Source organism: Mastomys coucha, unplaced genomic scaffold (assembly GCF_008632895.1).
Source record: "Mastomys coucha isolate ucsf_1 unplaced genomic scaffold, UCSF_Mcou_1 pScaffold6, whole genome shotgun sequence".
Classification (NCBI taxonomy): Eukaryota; Metazoa; Chordata; class Mammalia; order Rodentia; family Muridae; genus Mastomys; species Mastomys coucha.
In genome coordinates this window covers 21,226,151-21,246,077 of record NW_022196912.1, presented here as the reverse complement: position 1 = coordinate 21,246,077, position 19,927 = coordinate 21,226,151, and the positions used below count along the sequence as shown (strand labels likewise).

Sequence of the window (19,927 nt, the reverse complement as noted above, 5' to 3'; positions counted from 1 at the left end):
ACACGGCATTATAAAACAAAACAAAACAAAACCTATGTACGCTGTCGCAAGAGAAGTGACTCTTAGATGTTGCCCGGCTCATACTTGGGCCCTGGAAATGTATTGACAGAAGGAAGAAATCCAGTCCAGGGAAACTGAGGCAACAGAGATTATTACAAAGCCACATATTTAAACATGGAGTCAGCTCTGAATTGAAGTCTCCAGACACCAGCTCTTTCTCTCGATGCTTTGCTGACTGGTACGTAGAAGGAACTGTAACAGGAATGCAGGAGTGAAGGGAAGGCCTCTGTTTCAGGTGGTCACCGGGTCTGCTCCTTGGTTCTATACACATTCCCACCCCAGAGGCTTCCTGTGGGAGGTGAGATATGAGGGAGCTGGAGATCTCCCCTTGCTGTGGGAGCATCTTGGCTCGTAAGAGCATGATAACCCATCACTCAGCTACTGTGGATCCCACAGTGTCACGAAGACCAGACGAGCGAGGCCTTTTGACAACAGCATCTATGTCATTCTCATATTTACCTTAAGATGTAATATCTCCCTAGATGTACACTTTAAAAGACTACGTTTTCCCTAAGAGGTTTTAGGGTCATAGTAAAATTAGGCAGAAAGTGTAGACTTCCTTTTGTTTTTACACGCTTCCCCCCTCCGCCCCCCCAGCTTCCCTCAGCATCAGTGTCTCCTACCACAGGTGTGTTCAGCAGCTGGCAGCCCTCACCCTCAAGTAAGACGCTCTAACTCCGAAGAGCCTCCCATCTTTAAAGTATGCTAGATGGGATTGTCAGACAAGGGCGGGGGGCGGGGGGCGTGTCTCAAAGCTCAGTTCTCTCGTCCGCGCGCCTGACAAACAGCAGCCGGTTTGGTTCTGTTAGTGGCATTATTACAACTCCATCCTTCTGGAGGCAGAGCTGCAGCCACTATTGGATTTCCACTGCCGCCACCAGGTGTCACTATCAGTCTTCCTGTGAGGTGCTTGACATCTTCCCCTCCTGCAATCCACGAAGCAGTGCTTCGCTTGCCACTTCTAGCCCAGCGAGGGCCAATGATCTTTCCCTTGGGGAACAGTGCAGTGACTTCAGGAGGGTGCCCAGGCTTCTGCCAGCTCTCCAGGACAGCCTTCACAAAGATCTCCAGTGAGTCTGTTTTGAGTGTCATTGCTCCCATAGGATGGCTGCCTCATAGTTTGTCTTTCCAGGGAGACTGAGAGTCAGGGCTGGGAGGACCGGAAGGAATGAAATAAAACCAAATACTTATAGGCAGAGGTACTGCTGGCTGGGTGTGGAAATGCACACTCCGGATTCACACATATATCAATTTAAATACCAGCTCAGCAATTATTAGCTGCATGGTCGCCTCGAGTTACTTCTCTTCGTTTTTAATGTTACTTTCCCAGTGTTAGAATGGATGGTAACCTCTACTTCAAAGACTTATAATTCACTAGAGACACACAAAACACAGCCCAGTATTGCCTCTCAACTCAAAATCTTTTCTTCAGTGCCCAACTTGTATGTATCCTGTGTACGTGTCTCCTTTCCCCACTGGTGCAATGTTCATCTTTACCACTAGATGGAGATAGTGAGATGCCACAAGGCTTAGTGTAATAGCCATTAGCACAAGGGAGTCTAGCAGTCCCAGATCCCATCTCCAGTGAATGTCTCCAGTACCCAGCAGGGAGCCTCCTGGGCCCCAACTTCAATCCTTTAAAGAAGATAACTGCCTTTTATTTTTGGGAATTGTATATACATCTGAATTTGTGGGTGTGACAGCTATTTTGAAATGGTAGTACACCAGCTCCCACCTTTAGACGGTTGATACTTAACACGCTTTCATAACAGAAAGTGGTCATACACCATCTTAAGCCATGGTGACTCTAGGATTTGTATCCTCAGTCTGAGCCAATTACCACCCCCTCCTGGGGGTGGGGCTCTGATGATTACTCCTGTGCAGACATCTGCAGCAGTCTAGGGATAGATAAACCTTATCCCACGCGTGTCTACTGGTTTCCCATTGCAGACAATGGCATTTGGGATGAATTAAAGTTTTGGCACACAGTATCTGAGTTAGGGGCCTGGTTGTATGGTTCTGTTACACAGCCATATGGGGATGGGGTGGACAGAAATGATGACATAGGTGAAACCCAGGGTTCCCTTACTGGGCTTTGGGCTACTCCTACCTGGTAAGAACTCTGTATTAGACTTGGAGAACAATGGAAGGCTTCAAGGGCCAGGCCAAACTAATTGAAGAAACTAATTAAAGCCAGACCGAGGCATAACTTTAAGAGGCCCACTATCAGCCACTCAGCGCTCACATTGTGAGATAATGCTCTTGGTTTAGCCACAGCCTGGACTGGACTTCTGGCAAGCTCTTTGCCTGCAGGGCAAAGCTGTGGGGCTGGACAGTCATTGGTAGAGATCACCATTAGGTGTCACTGTCTCTCCAGCATCTGTCCAGAGAATTCTTGGCTGATGGCTAACTCCAGGTAGGTGGAAGGGGTTGTTCATTTGCATGCTCATAAACATTTGCTCCCATACTGTGGGGAGAGAGCACTGTCCGGCTTACTGCCCCCATACTGTGGGGAGAGAGCACTGTCGGGCTTACTGCCCCCATACTGTGGGGAGAGAGCACTGTCCGGCTTACTGTCCGGCTTACTGCCCCCATACTGTGGGGAGAGAGCACTGTCCGGCTTACTGCCCCCATACTGTGGGGAGAGAGCACTGTCCGGCTTACTGCCCCGGACAGTGAGTCTTGCTCGGGCTGTTGTTGAGCCCCGGGTCTTTTTCATGGTGATTAACTGCTGCCTTCTGTGCTGGTTGCTGCATAGACTGTTAGGAACTTGCTCCCTAACATTGTTTTATAGAAAAGACCATAGAGGTCCTCGAATCAGTCTTAATTTTTGGAGAAGAGCCCTGATGGAGAAAGCCTTTCTCCTGGGACACATAACTGCATGGAGACAGACGAGACCTGAGCCTAGGCGGTTCCAGCATAAGGCTCTTCCTTGTTTTTCACTAAGCTCCGTCAACTCTGCTCTTACCATCCACGGAGCAGCCAGTGTATGCTATGTTCTTTGTAACTGTACAGAGCTGGAAATGTGTATAGACATAAGATACCATGGCATGTGATAGATCCAAACAGAGTGTCAGGGGCAGCATAGCTTGAGGGCAGGCGATTTCCCTCTCTTTGGTCAAGAGTGCTCTACTAAGACCATCCACTCTTTCTGGGGGGGGGGGAGGACAGAGGATTCAAAGATTATGGGGCAGTTCCACAGACAATCCACTATCAAATGGAAATGGAATATATGTTTGATATCAGGTCCGAGCAGGTCCCGAGGGTGCAAGCAAGCTACACGAAGTTGTCCAAATGTGTATATTTTCTCCTCCTGTTACAATGCCTTATGCTCTAAAGTATGAGCCTACAGTTTTATGGGGTGTGGCCTAGGGTCAGTTGACCGAGGAAGAGAAGACTAGGGCCTGGTTTGATGATGGTTCTGCGCATTATACAGGAAGCACCCAGAAGTGAACAGCTGCAGCATTACAGCCCCTCTCTGTGACTACCCTGAGAGATGCCAGGGAAGGGAACGTTAGGAACTACACAGGGTTGTATATTTTGCTGTGGCAACTCGGGTGATACCCAGGTTGTGGTCTGTGTAAAGGCCTCTGGACCCTTGCTGCCGCAGGAACCTTAGAAAGTAGAATTGTTGAAGCGGCAACCGTGACCACCAGGGGGCAGTATTTCACCACATTCCGCTTAATCCGGGCCCATTCTCCCAACACGGAAAAAAGTTATGTCTTAGGGAATCAGCATGTTTGCCATAATGTTCTGGGTGCAGAAAATGGATAGGTATATCAGCCCGGACTGAAATCTACTTCCCAAAGGCAGTATTGTCTCTCTTGTCGCACCTTATACCCCAGCAGCTATGGAGTCAACACAGGAGCAAAACCGAAGAAGTGTCCACGTGCTCACCAGCCTTGCCTGCTGCAGGCCTTCTGTGGCCCAGAGGTACTCGGAGTAGTTCTCTGAGGACATTTTGTGGTTTCAGATCGAAGGATAGAGAGTTCCATGTATGTTCCAAATACGTCAAACACATTTGCAGATGATGATGGGCACCACTGCCTGTGTTTAGAGACTCCAGCCTGCGCACGTCCGAGCCAGCCTTCTTTTTCTCCTCTGCCTTCTACCAGGCTGCAAAACTGGGGCCCATTACCCATTCAGCATTCATCGTCTTCAGATGTGGCCAGACCCACACTGCCGCAGCCGCACGCCACTGCCGCACTGATTATTGACCATTCTGCTGGGATATCAAGCACTTTGGGCTTGGCTGGGGGACAATTAATCAACAACCTTGTCAGAGTGATGGATTCTGTTAGGATTATTGCTTAATTAGCTTGTTTAGGGCAAGAAAATCAACCAGGACATTAGTTCTCTGGCCAGAAGGAAGAGGGGAAAGTGAGCAGAGCTGGTAGGAAGGAGCCTAGGGAGTTAACCAGGGTCTTGAGGGGGTGGGGGCGGGGCCTTTGACACAGCAAGCCTTAGGCATGAATTCACCAGTTCATTTTGCTCCTTCTGGCTGTCGCAGCCCAGACAGATGCCTCAAGCAGTGGAGGTGAAGAACAATGATTCCTGATGTGTCTGTCAGTCAAGGACCACGCCCCTTCCCGGGAAGCTTTAAAAATTCAGATTCCCAGGCCTAGGTTAGAATTGCTCGAGTAGACTCTCTGAAGGTTTTCATTCTGTTTTGTTTCTAAGACAAGTTATTCCAGGTGGGCTTTATTCACAGTACAATGTGGGAGCCTCGGGCGTGGAGGTTGTGAGACTTACTCAACTCTGGTGAGTAATGAGCCAGTCCACATTTCTTCTACCAGATATGCATTTCCTGCGGGGTGTGGGTAGGCCTTATCTCCAGCATCCCTACCGACTTCTATGCGTGTTGGTCTTCTTCCCCCACACTCCTCTTTGGTCTCTATTTCATCCTATCTCTCCTGGCTTTGCTTATATGGCTCCTTGCCATGCTTCCTTGGCTTGCTGCCATTTTTTTTTTCTGAAATCCCCTTCCCAGGTCTTTCTATCCTCCGTCTTTCCTTCTTTCTCTCCATCTTCTTTTTCTGCCTGTGCAGGTGACTATCTCTTGGCACCAGGCTCATTTTACACTCCCCTCTATATTCTTTCCTATCTGGCAGGGGCTGGAAGCCTGAGAATGGCTTTGCTGAGAGAGAATTCCAGATACGATTACAGTTCACCATGGACATGTGCTTGTGTGGAGCTTGGAAGGCAGAAGAGGAAGCCTTCTTAAACGGGGAAGCTGAGTCCCAGAAAGTAGCTGTAAACGCATATACAGTGGTTGGGGGGTGGACTCCTTCGGCTTTGCTTCTTCCTAACATAGAAATGAAGACTTGCTTGGTTCTCATTTTCTCCAGGGCCACGGAATATATGTAGGATTCACAGAAGGCAACCACAGAGGCTTCATCATCAGTGAACTGTGAGAATTTGGCAAGGCTGTGAACATCTGAAGTCTTTAGTACGTCACACTGCCCTCGCTTTGGGGCCTTTCTGGACCTTTGCTGAGGGAAGCAAAGAGCCCAGTGAAGGCACAACAACATGGGAACATGCTAGCCGGTCTGTCCTGGGCTGGGTCCCCAACCTCCAGGCAGGATGTCAAAGTCTATGCCACTCTCCTGAGCCCTTGGTGTGGCTCTGTGAGTCAGCATTTAGATCCACTGACTAAGTCACCCTTATGTCCTGTTACTTTAAAGAGAAAATTAACACCTGGCTCCGGAGCAGACCCTGGGGAGGGAGGATCCTGGCCTGAACTGCTGAGGACACCAGTCTAGGAAATAAAAAGGAAGTCTGGTCATCCCCAGGGCTGCTCGCTGTTGACCCTACGACCATAAAATGGACGTTTTTTTTCTTGGTTCTTCAAACCCAGGCCAACCCAGAAGGGGGTCAGGGTGACATGTGGCTGAGGCAGCCGAGGGTGCAGGTGTGCTGGAGTTTCTACATAGATATTCAGAAGGTCACCTCTGAGGTCTTCAGAGGTGGCTGGTTCAATCTTCTGCATTTGCTTGTAGCAGAGCTTGTTTTGACTCATGGGCCCACTATTTTTGCATGCAGAAGATCGTATGTAACAGAGCAATCCAGCCCACGAGCTATTTTATTCTAAATTCCACGAAGGGGATGTGAAATGACCAAGAACAACACCCTGCAATATGTGAGTTATTTGGCTGTGTTTGTTGTCTGTGTACTGGATGTGGTCACTTCCAAATGGTGACCTTGTTCTTGCTTGAGTGTGTGCCTGATGGAGCAATCCTGCCATTGCTGTCCATTTTCTAGTGAGGGTTTCCTCACAGAATCGCGTTCTGAAGATTTTCACCTTCCTGTCCTTTCCACACAGACCTTTGCTGTTCCTGTTGTTTAAATCCAAATCGTCTCCCTCAAGCTCTTCTTGTATTGAATGAATATCTGTTCTCCAGCAGGTGGCGCTGTTTAGGAAGGTTGCGGAATCTTTAGGAGCCGGGGACCCTGCTGGTTAAGTGTAGGGTCTAGAAGTGACCTTCGAAGGCTCTACAGCCTGGGCTCTTGTTCTGCTCCTACTGTTTCTGCTTTCTAGCCCACTATGATGTGAGGAGCCTGTGCCATATGCTTCCTGAACACTGCTATCCCTTTCCCATCACAGCTGACTAAAATCCCATTATACAGTAAGTCAGAATAAACCTTCCCCCCTTCCCCCGAAGTTTTCGTATCAGGGATTCTATCGCACAGACGAGGAAAACAACCAGTGCAATCTCTTCCTGGGAGATGCTTCCAGAATTCAGCTCTTAGGCTGCACAACCTCCAGAGCAGGGTCTAGCCTGGCGAGCTTTTGAAATGACCATGGTTCAAAATGACCATTTTGAGCTACCCAGGAACCACATGGTGACCAAGGAGGAGATGGGAGGTGTCTGCTTGGCTGACTAGCATTCCCCTTCCCCAGTTGTTCTTTTAAAACCAGATCCAAGATTCTTCTTTCACACCAAGAATTTTTCATAGAAATACATTTTATTTTGCCATTTAGCTGTGAAACAACTTGGGTGTAGATACAAAAGAATGTGGTGATTTGGCAGATGGCATCGAGTAGACCATTCCTGGGTCACAAAGACCACCTGGGGGTGCATAAACTAGATCAGACTGGTTTTTCCAAGAAATGGAGCCAAGGAGAGTGTGGGAGGGGATGGAATGCCTGCTTCTTCCTGCTTTATCCCGGGAGTGAACATTTCCGGTTTTGTTTTCCTGCAAGTGCCTGCTGATGTCAGAAAGGGTTCTGGTGACCTTGGGTTTACCAGCGTCTGCCTCAGCTAGGACCTCAACCCAGGCCCTTCGCAGGCATCATTTCAAATACCAGGTTTAGCTGCGGACATGCCATAGGGGTTTGCACAGCTCCATGGAGAAAGCTGCTTCCTTGAGTCACCACCAGGAGCATGTCCTAGAGAAAGACACAGAATCTCACAGGAAGCAGAGGGTCCAGGGAAAGCAAAGTTTGTTCCTTTTTTTTTTTTTTTAAGTGACCATGGAGGCCCAATCTCATCCCCATTACGTGGAACAGCTATATGGAACAGATAATAGACTTTCCCATTGTGAGAGTGACTGGTCCCTTCACAGGGTACCCCCCACCCCAGAGATGGGAGTGCTCTTATCTTCAAGATCCACAGAAGACACCACCCCATTTGCTCAGCTCTGCCTGCAGCTCTTGAATCCAAATCACAGCTCACCCAGCTGTGTGAGTGCCTGCAGCAGTGTGTGTGCCTGCAGCAGTGTGTGTGCCTGCAGCAGTGTGAGCAGCATCATGGAGTCAGCTCCTGTTTTGTCCTCCTGAGGTCAAACCAGATGGACCTCTGTCCTCTGCCCTCTTCATGCTCCAGTCTGCTGGACTTCTGTAGGAGAGTGGCTTGGCTCAAGTGCATGTGGCTCAGATTAAGTGACAACCCTGCATAGACATTTCTCCTGCAACTCTAACATGTCCTTGCCCATAGTGGCTAGGGTCCCTGGATTTCCATCCAGTTGCTCTCCTCTTCTTTCAAGTCCTAAATGTCTTACTTTCAGGCTTTTTTCTATCTGTTATGTTTATTTTTTGTAAGAATTCAATCTAACACATAGAATTTGAAAACTCAACCACTACTACAAGCTATGACGGAAGGGGGCCAATTGCTACATTCTTCCTGTCCCCAGTTCCCCTCAGACTTGCTTGGAAGCTTCAGCCCACATTTCTAAGTAGCAAACTTAGACAGCAGCTCCCTCACTTGCCAGTTTTAAATGCCCATCGATTTCTGTGATGGACGATGGGCTGGGTGTTCCCTGCCCACTTTTATATCTCTATCGCCTCTCTCTTCATCCTTCTAATATATTTAGGCCACACTTTTTGTTAAATCAATATTTAATTTCTACTTTATTACAATTATATATGTACTGTTCACTGTGGAGTGAGGAAACACTCTTGGATCACATTTTCTTTTTTTCTGTAACTTTTTGTTCTTCCAGGAGTTACTAATTAACTCATTTTTTTTGTCCACATAATCTGTCATTATCTTAATAATTCTTACCAAAGTCTCCAGCAGAATTGCAAAGCTTTCTGCATGATGAATCCACCCGAGGAACTCTATTGATTCCCTCTTTCTTTGGCTCACTCTTCCGCTCCCCTAGCAATGCTTGCCCTCTACACTGTGTCTAGCTCTGATCACTGTGCTTTTCCACTGGTGGGTCTCACGCATCCAGATCCCCATCCCACCCTCCAATCACATTCTTATGTGCATGTTAGTTTCCTGATTGAGTACATTTCTCTTTAAAAGCAAGCTCAGAAAGCTAGATGCCGATCTAGGGTGGCTGTGGTTCTTAGTGGGATCTAGTAATTTTCATGTTACTGGCTGCAAATCCAGACTCCCAATTCATTTCATTCTTTTTCATTCTTTGTTTCATTGAGATGGGGAATCTCTCTGTGTAGCTCTTGCTTTCCTGGCTGGACAGGTCACTTCAAGATCAGGCTGGCCTGGAATTCACAGAGATTCACCTGACTCTGCCTCCCAAGTGCTGGGATTAAAGGCATGCACCATCAAGCCTGGCTCCTAATTCTTAGTATGAGCTATCATGTGGTTTTTGGGAATTGAACTTAGGACCTTTGGAAGAGTAGTCAGTGCTCTTAACCACTAAGCCACCTCTCCAGCCTCAATCCTTAATATGACCTTCATAGGAGAGTTTGATCCAAACTTCTGATAGTCTCATCTACTTTGTGATGTCAGTCTTCCACCCAAAGTCTAGCCAGGCATCTAAGAAGGAATTTCTTGGTCTGAAAGTTAGGAGAGAAGCATTTGTTGGGGTAGAAGTAGCCCTGCTCTGAGGAATTGTGGATAGCAATAAGAAAGATCAAGATTGTTGCTGTCTATTTTCCACTTGTACACAGATTAAAGATTGCTGTGCAGTGGAGATTGGTAGAAATACTAATTTGTTAGAAGGCACTCTACTGCCATATTGTCAGTAAGGCCAACATGGACGCAGATGGCATTAGCTGGATGAGCTTTCAACAAGATGTAATACACAGTGTACTAAACCTCTAGACTCTGGAGTCAGTCAAAGATCAACATGCTTCACCTGTCTCATTACACTCCCAGCACCTTCTGAACTTGATCTTTGAACAAAAACATCGCCTGCAACCTGGTAGTAGAGGTACATGCCTTTTTCAAAACAAATAGTTTCAAGGAGAGGGCAGAAGAGTTGATGGGCCAAGCTGAGCTTATTCACACGCTGAGCTAAGTCAGGATGAGCAAGGGCTGGGGTTGAATATGAGGTAGAAATAGAGGAAAACACAATTCTAACATCTAACAATGGTAGTACAAGCCAAGCTGCTCATCGAGTGTAGGGTACATGACAGGCTTCGTGTATAGTTTACAGAATGTGACCCAGAAATAGAACGGCTGGATGATAATGGCTCCATCATTTCCTTCTCTAGGGAAGAAGCTCATGTAGTAAATGTGACATATCCTTTGATAATTACAGCAACAATATGGTAGAGTCAACAAGACCCAAACAGTGACAATACCAATAGACATGCTAGCATGGGAGGGGGAAACTTACAGGGTCCCACATGGAGACCTGGGACAACTAATGACCACTGAGAAAGGGTGCATTACTCTGTCTCCAGGGATGAGTCCCCTGACTGGGTATACCTGAAGCCATACATACACTCACAGCAGCACTCCACAGACTCAGCAGATTGTGGTTATATATTTGTGCGTTTATTATGCATTCATGTATGTAATTATAATAAAAGAAGAAGCCATAAGTGTGAGAGGAAGTGAGGAGGGGACAGGGGAGAGATTAGAGGGAGGCTAAAGAAGTAGGGAAGTGAAGTAATTATGTTTTAATTAAAATGAAATTTAAAAATGAATGCACAATTTCTTCTGCCACCTGGGAAATGGTTATTGAATGCTTACACTTTGCTTTGCGCTAAGGTAGCAACAAATAAGACAGATCTGGGCTTAGCATCTAGCCGGAGATGGAGTCATCAAGCAAACAGATAGAAGAGTGTTAGCCAACTACAAATAGAGAGGAGGTTCCTTAATCCAATGGATGGTATCAATTATAAACTCAAAGTTAAATGGGACATCCGTATCACAGTCCCTCTCCCCAAGGCCCAGGGGTCATCTCAGAATAGAGGGCAGAAGGAATGTAAAAGCCAGAGGCAGTGGAGCACTGTTCTGAAATACTGGTCTCCAGACACATCGGGGCAGCTGTACAGGGGACCCCAGAGCAGCTGTGATGCCCGAGACCTGGCAAGGTCAAGGCAGACAAAATCCTAACATGGAGTTGTCACAAAGTCCCACCCCTAGCTAAGGAGCTATTGGCAAGTGGTGAGAGGGGGATTCTTTCAGACCGCCGGGAGAGTGAGACAGGGTCTGTTTTCTTCAGAGACATGCTCTCTGACAGGCTTCTCAGGTTCCAGTAGATGGTCCTACACCCAAGCACACATAGACAGCACTGAGTAGACTTTTGGGGAGGCCTGCGAGAAATTATAGGGGAGGCAATGGGAGGTAGATTTGGTCAAAATACACTATAAACATGTATGAAATTCTCAGACAATAAAAAGAGAAAAAAAAAAACATCACACAAGTCATTCACACAAGTGTGCATGGTCCTGGGATACTCATTTCTGAATGAAACTTGGATGCAATGCTTTCTGAATAGTAGATAGACTTGAACACAGTATAATCCAACCACGGTGCCTCATGGCTGGAAAAGTACCAGAGAAAAATATGAAAATCACACACCTAGTTTTTAAACCTCAGCCTCACGATTAACCAGACTTGCAACCTGAGCAACTTTCTCAATGGTAAAATTGGGACAAGAATAAACAGTATTTGTTGTAACATTAGAAATACTGCACTCCCACCCCCTAAAAATAGAAACCTTCAAATTTAACATCATACAGAATAGTGAAAGACTAGTCATCGTTGCCAAGATGAGGAACATAGGAATGTCTGTCTTTCTGTCTGACTATCTGTTTGTTTATCTTTCTTTGCTTACTTTTTAAATATTGGTTCAGAATTGTAGTGGAAATCCTATCCAGAATTACTGAGGAAGGGGAAAAAAGGCCAACCCCCAAACCAAACCAAACTTAGACAAAGCCCCAAAGTGATAAGTGGATACAATTTGGGAAATAGAAAATAAAACTACTTTCAGATACAATTTGTAGCTTTAAATAGGTGCAGAGAAGCCCAGACATCCACATATGAAAGAATAAAACTAGACTATTGCTTCGCACAGTCAAAAACAAACAAAAAAGCAAAAAATAAACAAAGAAACCCTCAAAATAGTTCAAAAGTCTAAATGACAAAAGCTAAATTGCCATAACAACATGTTATAAGAGGAGAAGTGAACATCTGTGACTCAAGGCTAGACAGCGACCTTTGAGATCTACCATCAAAAGTATAAATAACTAAAGAAACATAGACATGGTAGACCTCATCAAACTTAGAAGCTCTTGAACTTCAAATGATACCACCCAGAATGGAAAAGACAAAATCAAAACAAAAGCCTCACAAAAATGCAAAGCGGGGAAGCTTTTGGAGGAGTTGGATAGAGGGGAAAATATGATAAAATATATGAAAACCATTTTTAATTGAAAAATAAAAATTTTTACAAAATTGAAATGACAAGCTAAACAACAGGAGAAAATTGACAAATAATGTGATAAAGGATTAGTAATTAAAATATGAAAATAACTCTCCCTGCTGAGTAACAAAAAGATATTAAAATATAACCCAGTTTCAAAATGCAGAAAGGATTTGAATAGAATTCTCTAGAGAAAGCATACAAGTAGCCCATAACCAGTGGGAAAGAGGCTCAGCATCATTTGATATCAAGGAAGTGCCAATCAAACGCACAATGAGGTACCAGTTCAAACCCATAGAGAAAAACAGCACCAAGTGGTGCTCAAGCTCCCATTCATCACTGGTAGGAAGATACAAAAGGCAAGCAGTGCCTTAAAATGTCACTCAGAGTTACCACATGACCCGTCAGGCCCATCCCTAGCTGTGTAACCAAGAGAAGTGAAAACATGTTCATCTCAATGCTCACCCACAAGCATTCACAGTATGATTATTAATGCTAGTCATGAAGCAGAAATAACTTCAACATCTACCGGTTGTTGAATCAACTATGGCATGTGGCATCAATGAGATACTTCTTGGAATTAAAATGGAACGAAGACTTAAGGTGTGCTTCAGTGTAGGTGAACTCTGTAAACATTTTGCTTAGTGAAAGACAAAGTTACCAAGGGCCATTTGTGGATTCCACTTACACGATTCAATACCCAGAACAGGCAAATCTAGACACAGAAAGAATGTAGATTAATGCTTGCCTAAGACTAAAGGTTGGATGCAGTTGGGGAGTGACTGCCAGGGGAGTAAGAAGTTTCTTTATATATAGATGAAAAATGCTCTAAAATTATATTATTGGAATGATCTGCAATAAATGGAATGGAATAAATGCAGGCTTATAATTATACTAAAACCACAAATGCAACATGATTGTGTGTATGTGTGTGTTTGTGTGTGTGTCTGTCCATCTGTGTATCATCATGGAGCTGGCCTGGAACTCACAATGTAGCCTAGGCTGGATTGGAACTTGTGATTGTCCTGCTCTGCTTCCTGTGCTCTAAATTCTCTAGGTGTGCACCCTTATACCCAGCTTGGACTCCATACTTTAAGTGGGCAAATTATGGTGTGAGTTGCATTTCAACAAACCTCACTAAAGAAGAGAGAAAGAAACTGGCAACAAGAAAACTACTTGTTGAGTTTTATAACTGGGCAAAAGTGTGTGTAAGAAACTTCATGCAAGTTGCCATTTGGGCTACAGCAGGAAAGGGCAAGCGCACTAATACCCAGGGTAGAGCAGATAGTAAGGCCTGAGATCCGAGACTAGGAATAACAGCACGTGTGGTATTGGCATTTCCCTAGTATGGTGGAGGTAGATGAAGGAACAAGGAGTGGTCAGATGGATGGGCAGAGGTAGAAGGTACAGGCCCCAAGGACTGACGCTAAGGACTCTAGACTTGCTTTGTATAGCAAGAGAGGGAGATGTTGAAGGGTTTTTAACTTGGGATGCAGTAAATGGATTTGAATTTTTAAGAATGTAACTGGATTCAGGAAATTGATTTGAGGGATGTGAATAGATACAGAAAAAGTAAGATTAAAAGCCAATGCCAAATTCAGGGAGACAGATGACTTCTAAGAAATCCAAATTGAAGTAGTTTGAAGAGAGAGTAGGAAGTGAGGATGTGGAGATAGTTAATTCCTATGTGAAATTTGTCTGTAATGGGAGGAGAGGAGAGGTGCAGCTGTAGCTGGAAGGGATTGTGAGGTGGGAGAAATTCAAAAGATGCGCATGTGTGGATGAGGCATAGAAAAGCTGGAAGGGGTTAGCATTCAGAAGGTAGAGGAGAGAGTTCATTCAATCGGGCCCCTGCAAAAGTGGATGGCAATGGGATACAGGACACCCCCAGAGGGAGATGCGTAGCAGAACTCCAGAGAAGGAGGGATGCTACCGGAGCAGGCGGAGTTGTACATTTTCAGTCAGAATGCCTTCATTTTCCTGTCTCAATGCAACTCATGAGCCATGTGTGAAGGTACATGTACAGTGTTATGATGTCAGAGTGTGACAGAGCAAGGAATAGGGAACATTCTCCGGGTAATGACTAGCATTAATGAGAGCAATAAATACATATGAAATACATGTGTACCTTATATTATACTTCCCCCTTCAACTTTCAGAACAGGAAACTGAAAAACAGGCAGTATAAAGAGAATTTGAACTCCCCCAAAGAGACAAGATAGAGACAATCAAGTGACCTTAAAGTTTCAAAAATGTAAACCTTGCCAGCCAAATTAGTTTCAAGGTATAACAAAAGAGTCATTCTTTACATTAAAAGCATGCAGATTGTGATAGGCACAATAGAATTAGAAATTATCTTTTTTTTTAAGGAGTGAAAAGGAAATTCAATAGAGTTGAGTAAAATAGACTCTTGTCGATTTGTAATCACTAGCAACCACCAAATGTTCATCAGGAAGTATTGATGCTTAAACATTGCATCTTTATGCAGAGTACCCTTCTCCTAGTTTCAACATGATTCATAGATTATCAAGTACTATTTACAGAAGTAGCAGAATTTCAGAGGGTGTGGTGGTGAATTCTGATTATCAACTTGATTGGAGTAAGACATACCTATGGGATTAGTGGGGTGTGCTTTTGGGTGTGTCTGCGAGGGGGGTATTTCCAAAGAGACTGACTGAGCTGGTAAGAGATGTTCTGAATGTGTTGAGGGGTACTACCCAGGAATTGGGCCCCATACTGAATGCAAAGGGTGGGGGAAGAAGAAAGCCAGTTGAGCAAGAGTGTTCCTCTTTCTCTGCTTCCTGACTGTGGATACAAAGCACCAGCCACCCCACTGCCATGCTTTTCCAGTTCCGCATACTGTGCCCTTTCAAACCATGAGCAGAAATGAACCTTCCTTCTGTAAATCGCTGATGTTAAGCATTTTGTCATGGGAACAAGTAACTAACAGAAAAGGTATTGATCACAGGACAGTTGCATGGAGAACCAACAGTGGTAACAGAAGAAGAGAGACTTTGGATCAGTCGAAAGAAATATTTTCAAGGATCTCAAGTTCTGGCATGTCTAGTCTGTTTGTCTCTCTTTTTCTCCCTCTCTCTGCCTTTTTGTCTCTCTGTCTCTGTCTGTATCTCTCTCTTTCTGTCTCTCTGTCTTTATCTTTCTTTCTGCTTCTCTCTTTCTCTTTTCTGCAGAGGCCCAGGGAGTAGAGTTTCTATGGAAGCATGGATAGAAATCTCCAGGGCACTAGATACTTGTCCTTACATAAGGAATACACAGCACTTGAAGATTCCCAGACAGCAGGAGCATAAACTCACAAGCTCTTCATGTTTCTAGAACATGGAGCCAGAATTTCTGCTATAGCAGGCTTGGGAAATGTAACTATAGATGTTCTGTAACTCTGGTGTATTCCATAAAGGTCAAAGAGGGCATGGCAAGCACGTGCTAGACATGTACATGCCGATAACCATCCATATCTACCACTACCCAAAGCCAGCAAGGCAATGGTAGAGCTGCGGTGGCTGGCTCTCATTTCCCCCAAGGTCAACTCTTCATGTTGCTCCACAGTATTCTATTTTCAACATTTCTAGTCTCTGTCTAGAATGAGTCACCACCCGGAACATTAATTAAATGTTGTAAATTTTTCTTTCACTACTTTCCGGCTGCTTTCTTCATGAACATGTCTGGACAAAATCTGAGCATTTGGCCTTGAAACTCAGGAGCAAGGAGCAATGGGGCCTTGGCCCTAAAGACACACTTTCTGAAGTCTCTGAGAGGCGGTTTCCAGGGAGTCTTAGGTGTCATTCTTACAGAAAATGGGGAGCTGTTCACAGGGAGGAGAAAGGGCCTGGATGCTATCATTTCTTACCTGGTCCAGAGGGCTCTACTGGCCTTCTCCCCTCAGCTGTACATGACCAGGTTCATCCACTGAGAAAGAAACATCATTAGAACAAACATCCTCTCTTTCTTCCCCCCTTTCTCTTGGGTGTGCGAGTCTTCACATGTGCAGATGCATGTATACATACAATATGTGAGTTTGGGGGCAGAAGTTGACACCAGGTGTCTTCCTCTTGAAACAGAGTCACCATTGAATCTAGAGTTTACCCATTGAGCTAGGCTAGTTGGCCATCAAGTTTCAGGGATCTTCCTGTTCTCTGCCTTTCCAGGGCTCTGGAGTTAGAGGCACGTACCACCATGCCTGGGTTCATGTGTGAGTGTTATGGATGTATTTTGTCCTCAGGATTGTATGCTTAGATCTTTCCTGATTGAGCCCAAGCCCAGTGGAACCAATTCTTAAAGTGGGCTCCTTTAATATGGAACAGGGCAGACATATACCAGCATCAGATCTCAGTTCAGCATCAATCTCTTTTTCCAGCTAATTCCACCCTCAGTGTTCTGTCACAATATGACTTCCCCCTACTTTCTAGGTAACTCCTCTACAATCCTCCATTCTACCAGCTGAGCAATTGAAGGGTACCTATCATTTTCTAAATAGCCCAGCAGAGAGAGGTATATGTGAGTTGACCAGCTGGCTGGTTAGGTGGCTCTAAAATTCAGACTTAATGTACAGTGAGCTTGGCGGATTGTTCTTTACTTCCCCTTTGGATTTATGACTCCCACATAATCCTCTGCTTTATTAAGCTATTGGAAAAAAATAAAATCTCTCTGCCAAGATCCTAAAGCAGCCTGGCAGCCTGCAATATATAAAGGCAGTAATTGGAGGCAGCCCCTCCCTCCCCAGCCTGGCTGGCCTTTGATGGACTATTCAATACCCCAGAGAGAAAAATGTCCCTTGGAACTGGATCAGGAGAATGTTGCCTGGGACCGTGCCTGGTCCTGGGAGGGGAGGTGCCTCACCTCCATTTCTGTCAGGTAGATGCCTTTGCCATCCTTGGAGAGGTTGCGGAATGCCTCTAGAGTAGACAAAGAAAGGTTTTGAGTAGCTTTGAGTCATCAGCCTTCAGTGTCCCCAGAACGTGCCTTTCTTCTGTTCCCTCTGTTTCCTGAGGGGCAGCTCAGGGTTCTCCCAAGACAAATATGATTATTCTCATCTCTCCCTTTCCAGATATCATCTACCTTGCTTCCTTTTTCTTTGTCTTGTGTGTGTGTGTGTGTGTGTGTGTGTGTGTGTTTGTGTGTAGTATGGGATATTTTTTAAAAGTGCACAGTTAAAATCTCCCTAATCTATTTCAGAACTCAGGTTTCTATTTCTCCTTCTCAGGACTGTATTCTCTCTATCTTCACTAGGAGCCTTGGACTTTTCAGATGAGCCCCATGGCTATTGAGATATCAGGATTCAGGGATGTTTCTGGATCCCACTCTACCTTTCCCTCATTCGCAACAGGTGTTTTGAGCTGCTCTGTGGCTTGGGGCCTCACATAAAATTTTATTTTTTAAAAAAAGCTATTCTTAAATGTGTGGACACCTCTGGCCTCCAACTTTGGATTTTTATAGCTTGAAGAAAGACCCTCTGCCTACATGTATTCACTTGTATAAAATTCTTTCAGTAGAGACTCAAATCCTCCATTGCATAACTAATGGGTAGATTTAGTTCTAAGCATAACCTGGAGAGGGTGATTTAAATTAACCTTGTTCCTGAGACAGAGTCTGAATAGGGTAAGGAGCCAAAAACAGAGTTGGGATCTAGGGACAGAAGAGACAGGGACACAGTTAACAGTACTGTCACCGCTGGTTATCAGAGTCGACTACTCTCTGGAATTTCTAGGTCCTGTGTCTGAGGATTAAAAACAATAACAAATGCTGGGCAGTGGTGGCTCACACCACTTTAATCCCAGCACTTGGGAGGCAGAGGCAGGTGGATTTCTGAGTTCGAGGCCAGCCTGGTCTACAGAGTGAGTTCCAGGACAGCCAGGGCTACACAGAGAAACCCTGTCTCGAAAAAAACAAAAAACCAAAAAACCAAAACCAACAACAACCAAAAAGGACAGACATGTGGATAAGAGCAGAGGCAGAGACAGTTTATTGAGAAAGAATATACACCTGTGATGGTGGCCAGAGTTAATTGTCAGAGTTATAGAGTCACCAGTAGAAATGGGCCTATGGACATGTCTGTGGAGGAATATCTTGATTGTATTAATTGAGGTGGAAAGACCACTGTGGGTGGCATCATCCCCTGGCTGGGAACCTGGACTGTGTAAGTAGAGAATGGGAGCTGAAGAGCAACATGCATTTATTGCTTTCTTCCCAGTCCTAGATGTGACACAACCAGCTGCTTCAAACTCTGGCAACCTTAACTTCCCTGACTGTAAACTATTCAGCCAGAATAAACCTTTTTTCCCCTTAAGTTGCCTAGGTCAGAGTATTTTATCATAGTAACAATAAAGTAAGACAACTTTCAAGAGAGGAAGTAGGCCAGAACTTGGAGGAAGGTTGGAAGCTCAGTAGCCTGGTGCTAGAAAAATAGCATGCCTTTCTGTGTCCTTTCTATAACCTCACTTACCACATGCATTTGCATAATACTATGGGCTTTTTTTTTTCTTTTTGAGAGTGTACTATATATTGTATGCTTGCTTTGGTTGGGGAGGTTTCCAGTCTTCTTGGCTGACTGGTTTCTTTCATACATGAATCTCACAGCAGTTTATGTAAGGCTTTTGCATCCCTCACCCTCTCCCCCATTCCTTGCCACATCACCACTTGGAGTCTCACTGCCTTGGCCTGCTTATATCATGGGAGTCTCAGGGACCAACCTGGTTTCTTCACCCAGGAACTAGTGGGCATCAGTACTTTCCTAGGGCATCTATTGAGTTCATTGGTCATTGTGAAGGTCTACAGAATGCCCCCAAGGTCACTTACTTGCCATGGTTTCCAGCCGTATCAGGAAGCAGACAAGACTGGGGAAGCTGACCAGGCCAGAGCTATTGCTGTACCTGAGTGTCATGAGACTCAGCAGCTCCTTGGTGATGAAGACTCCTGAAAGGAAGTCTGGGATGGGAAGGGAAGTTGGTGAGTGAGAGGAGACTGGAGATGAGGTGGTCCTCTGCCTCATGAGGCTCAAGAAATCTGCTAAGGCTGTCCAGCAGCCATCTATTGTATCCCCCACTTAAGTCTAGTATGTCAGCTTGGCCCACCTTACTCAGGTGCTCTCCTTTTCCTTTGGAGTGTTGGTTGCTGTGTAATGTCACAAGCCTGCAGCTCTGCCAGAGTCCAACTCAAGAGACTCAAAACACTGACTGGTCCTCTGAAAATGCATTGTCTTTTCCAATAATTAGATAATCCTCATATAGCATAGAGGTGCCAGGACACCTAAGGGCTTTAGTTCAGTCATGCCTCTGCCAGTTTTTTTTTTATTTTTTTATTTTTTTATTTTTTTTGCTGGTGATTGTATTAAAGTATCTTCCAACTAGATGTTATGACTCTCTGTAAGTCCTGTATATGGGTCTTCTAATGTTGGCAGGTGTGGTGTCCATGTAAGAGGGAGATTCAGTTCTAATGTGCCCATCCAAGGAAAGGCTAGGGCACAGAAGGGAGATCACAACTCAGAACTTTGCCTCAGCTGGGAAGACGATAAGCATCTTGCCCTCTTTCTTTGACCTTGTCGTTTGCATCTTTAGTTACAAATTCCGGGGAGGCACTAACCATACAGGTGACAAGTGCAGAATGGCCATCAGTTGTTGCTCTGGGGAGCAGGTAGACACTTGAAAGCTGATCCACCAATGCAGGGATGAGCTTGGTGGCCTATGGGCCTCATGCAGCTAGAGGCACATTGGATTTGTGTAGTAGAGCTGATAAACAGGAACCAAATGCCTTCATATTGAGCTTGATTTTTCCTGATAGCCACCTGTCC

The 19,927-nt window shown here is 45.1% G+C and overlaps 1 protein-coding gene across 1 annotated transcript in view; it reads right to left on the bottom strand.

The window, feature by feature from the left end:
- Positions 1-7,275: 7,275 nt before the first annotated feature.
- Capn13 (calpain 13) overlaps positions 7,276-19,927 on the bottom strand; it is a 73,130-nt gene continuing 60,478 nt past the window's right edge. The window contains exons 18-21 of the mRNA XM_031356241.1: positions 18,937-19,065; positions 16,981-17,036; positions 15,992-16,050; positions 7,276-7,450 (exon numbers count right to left, since the gene is read on the bottom strand). Of these exons, the coding sequence (XP_031212101.1) occupies positions 16,024-16,050; positions 16,981-17,036; positions 18,937-19,065 (212 nt within the window). The 3' untranslated portion in view covers positions 7,276-7,450; positions 15,992-16,023. The remainder of the gene's footprint in view (positions 7,451-15,991; positions 16,051-16,980; positions 17,037-18,936; positions 19,066-19,927) is intronic.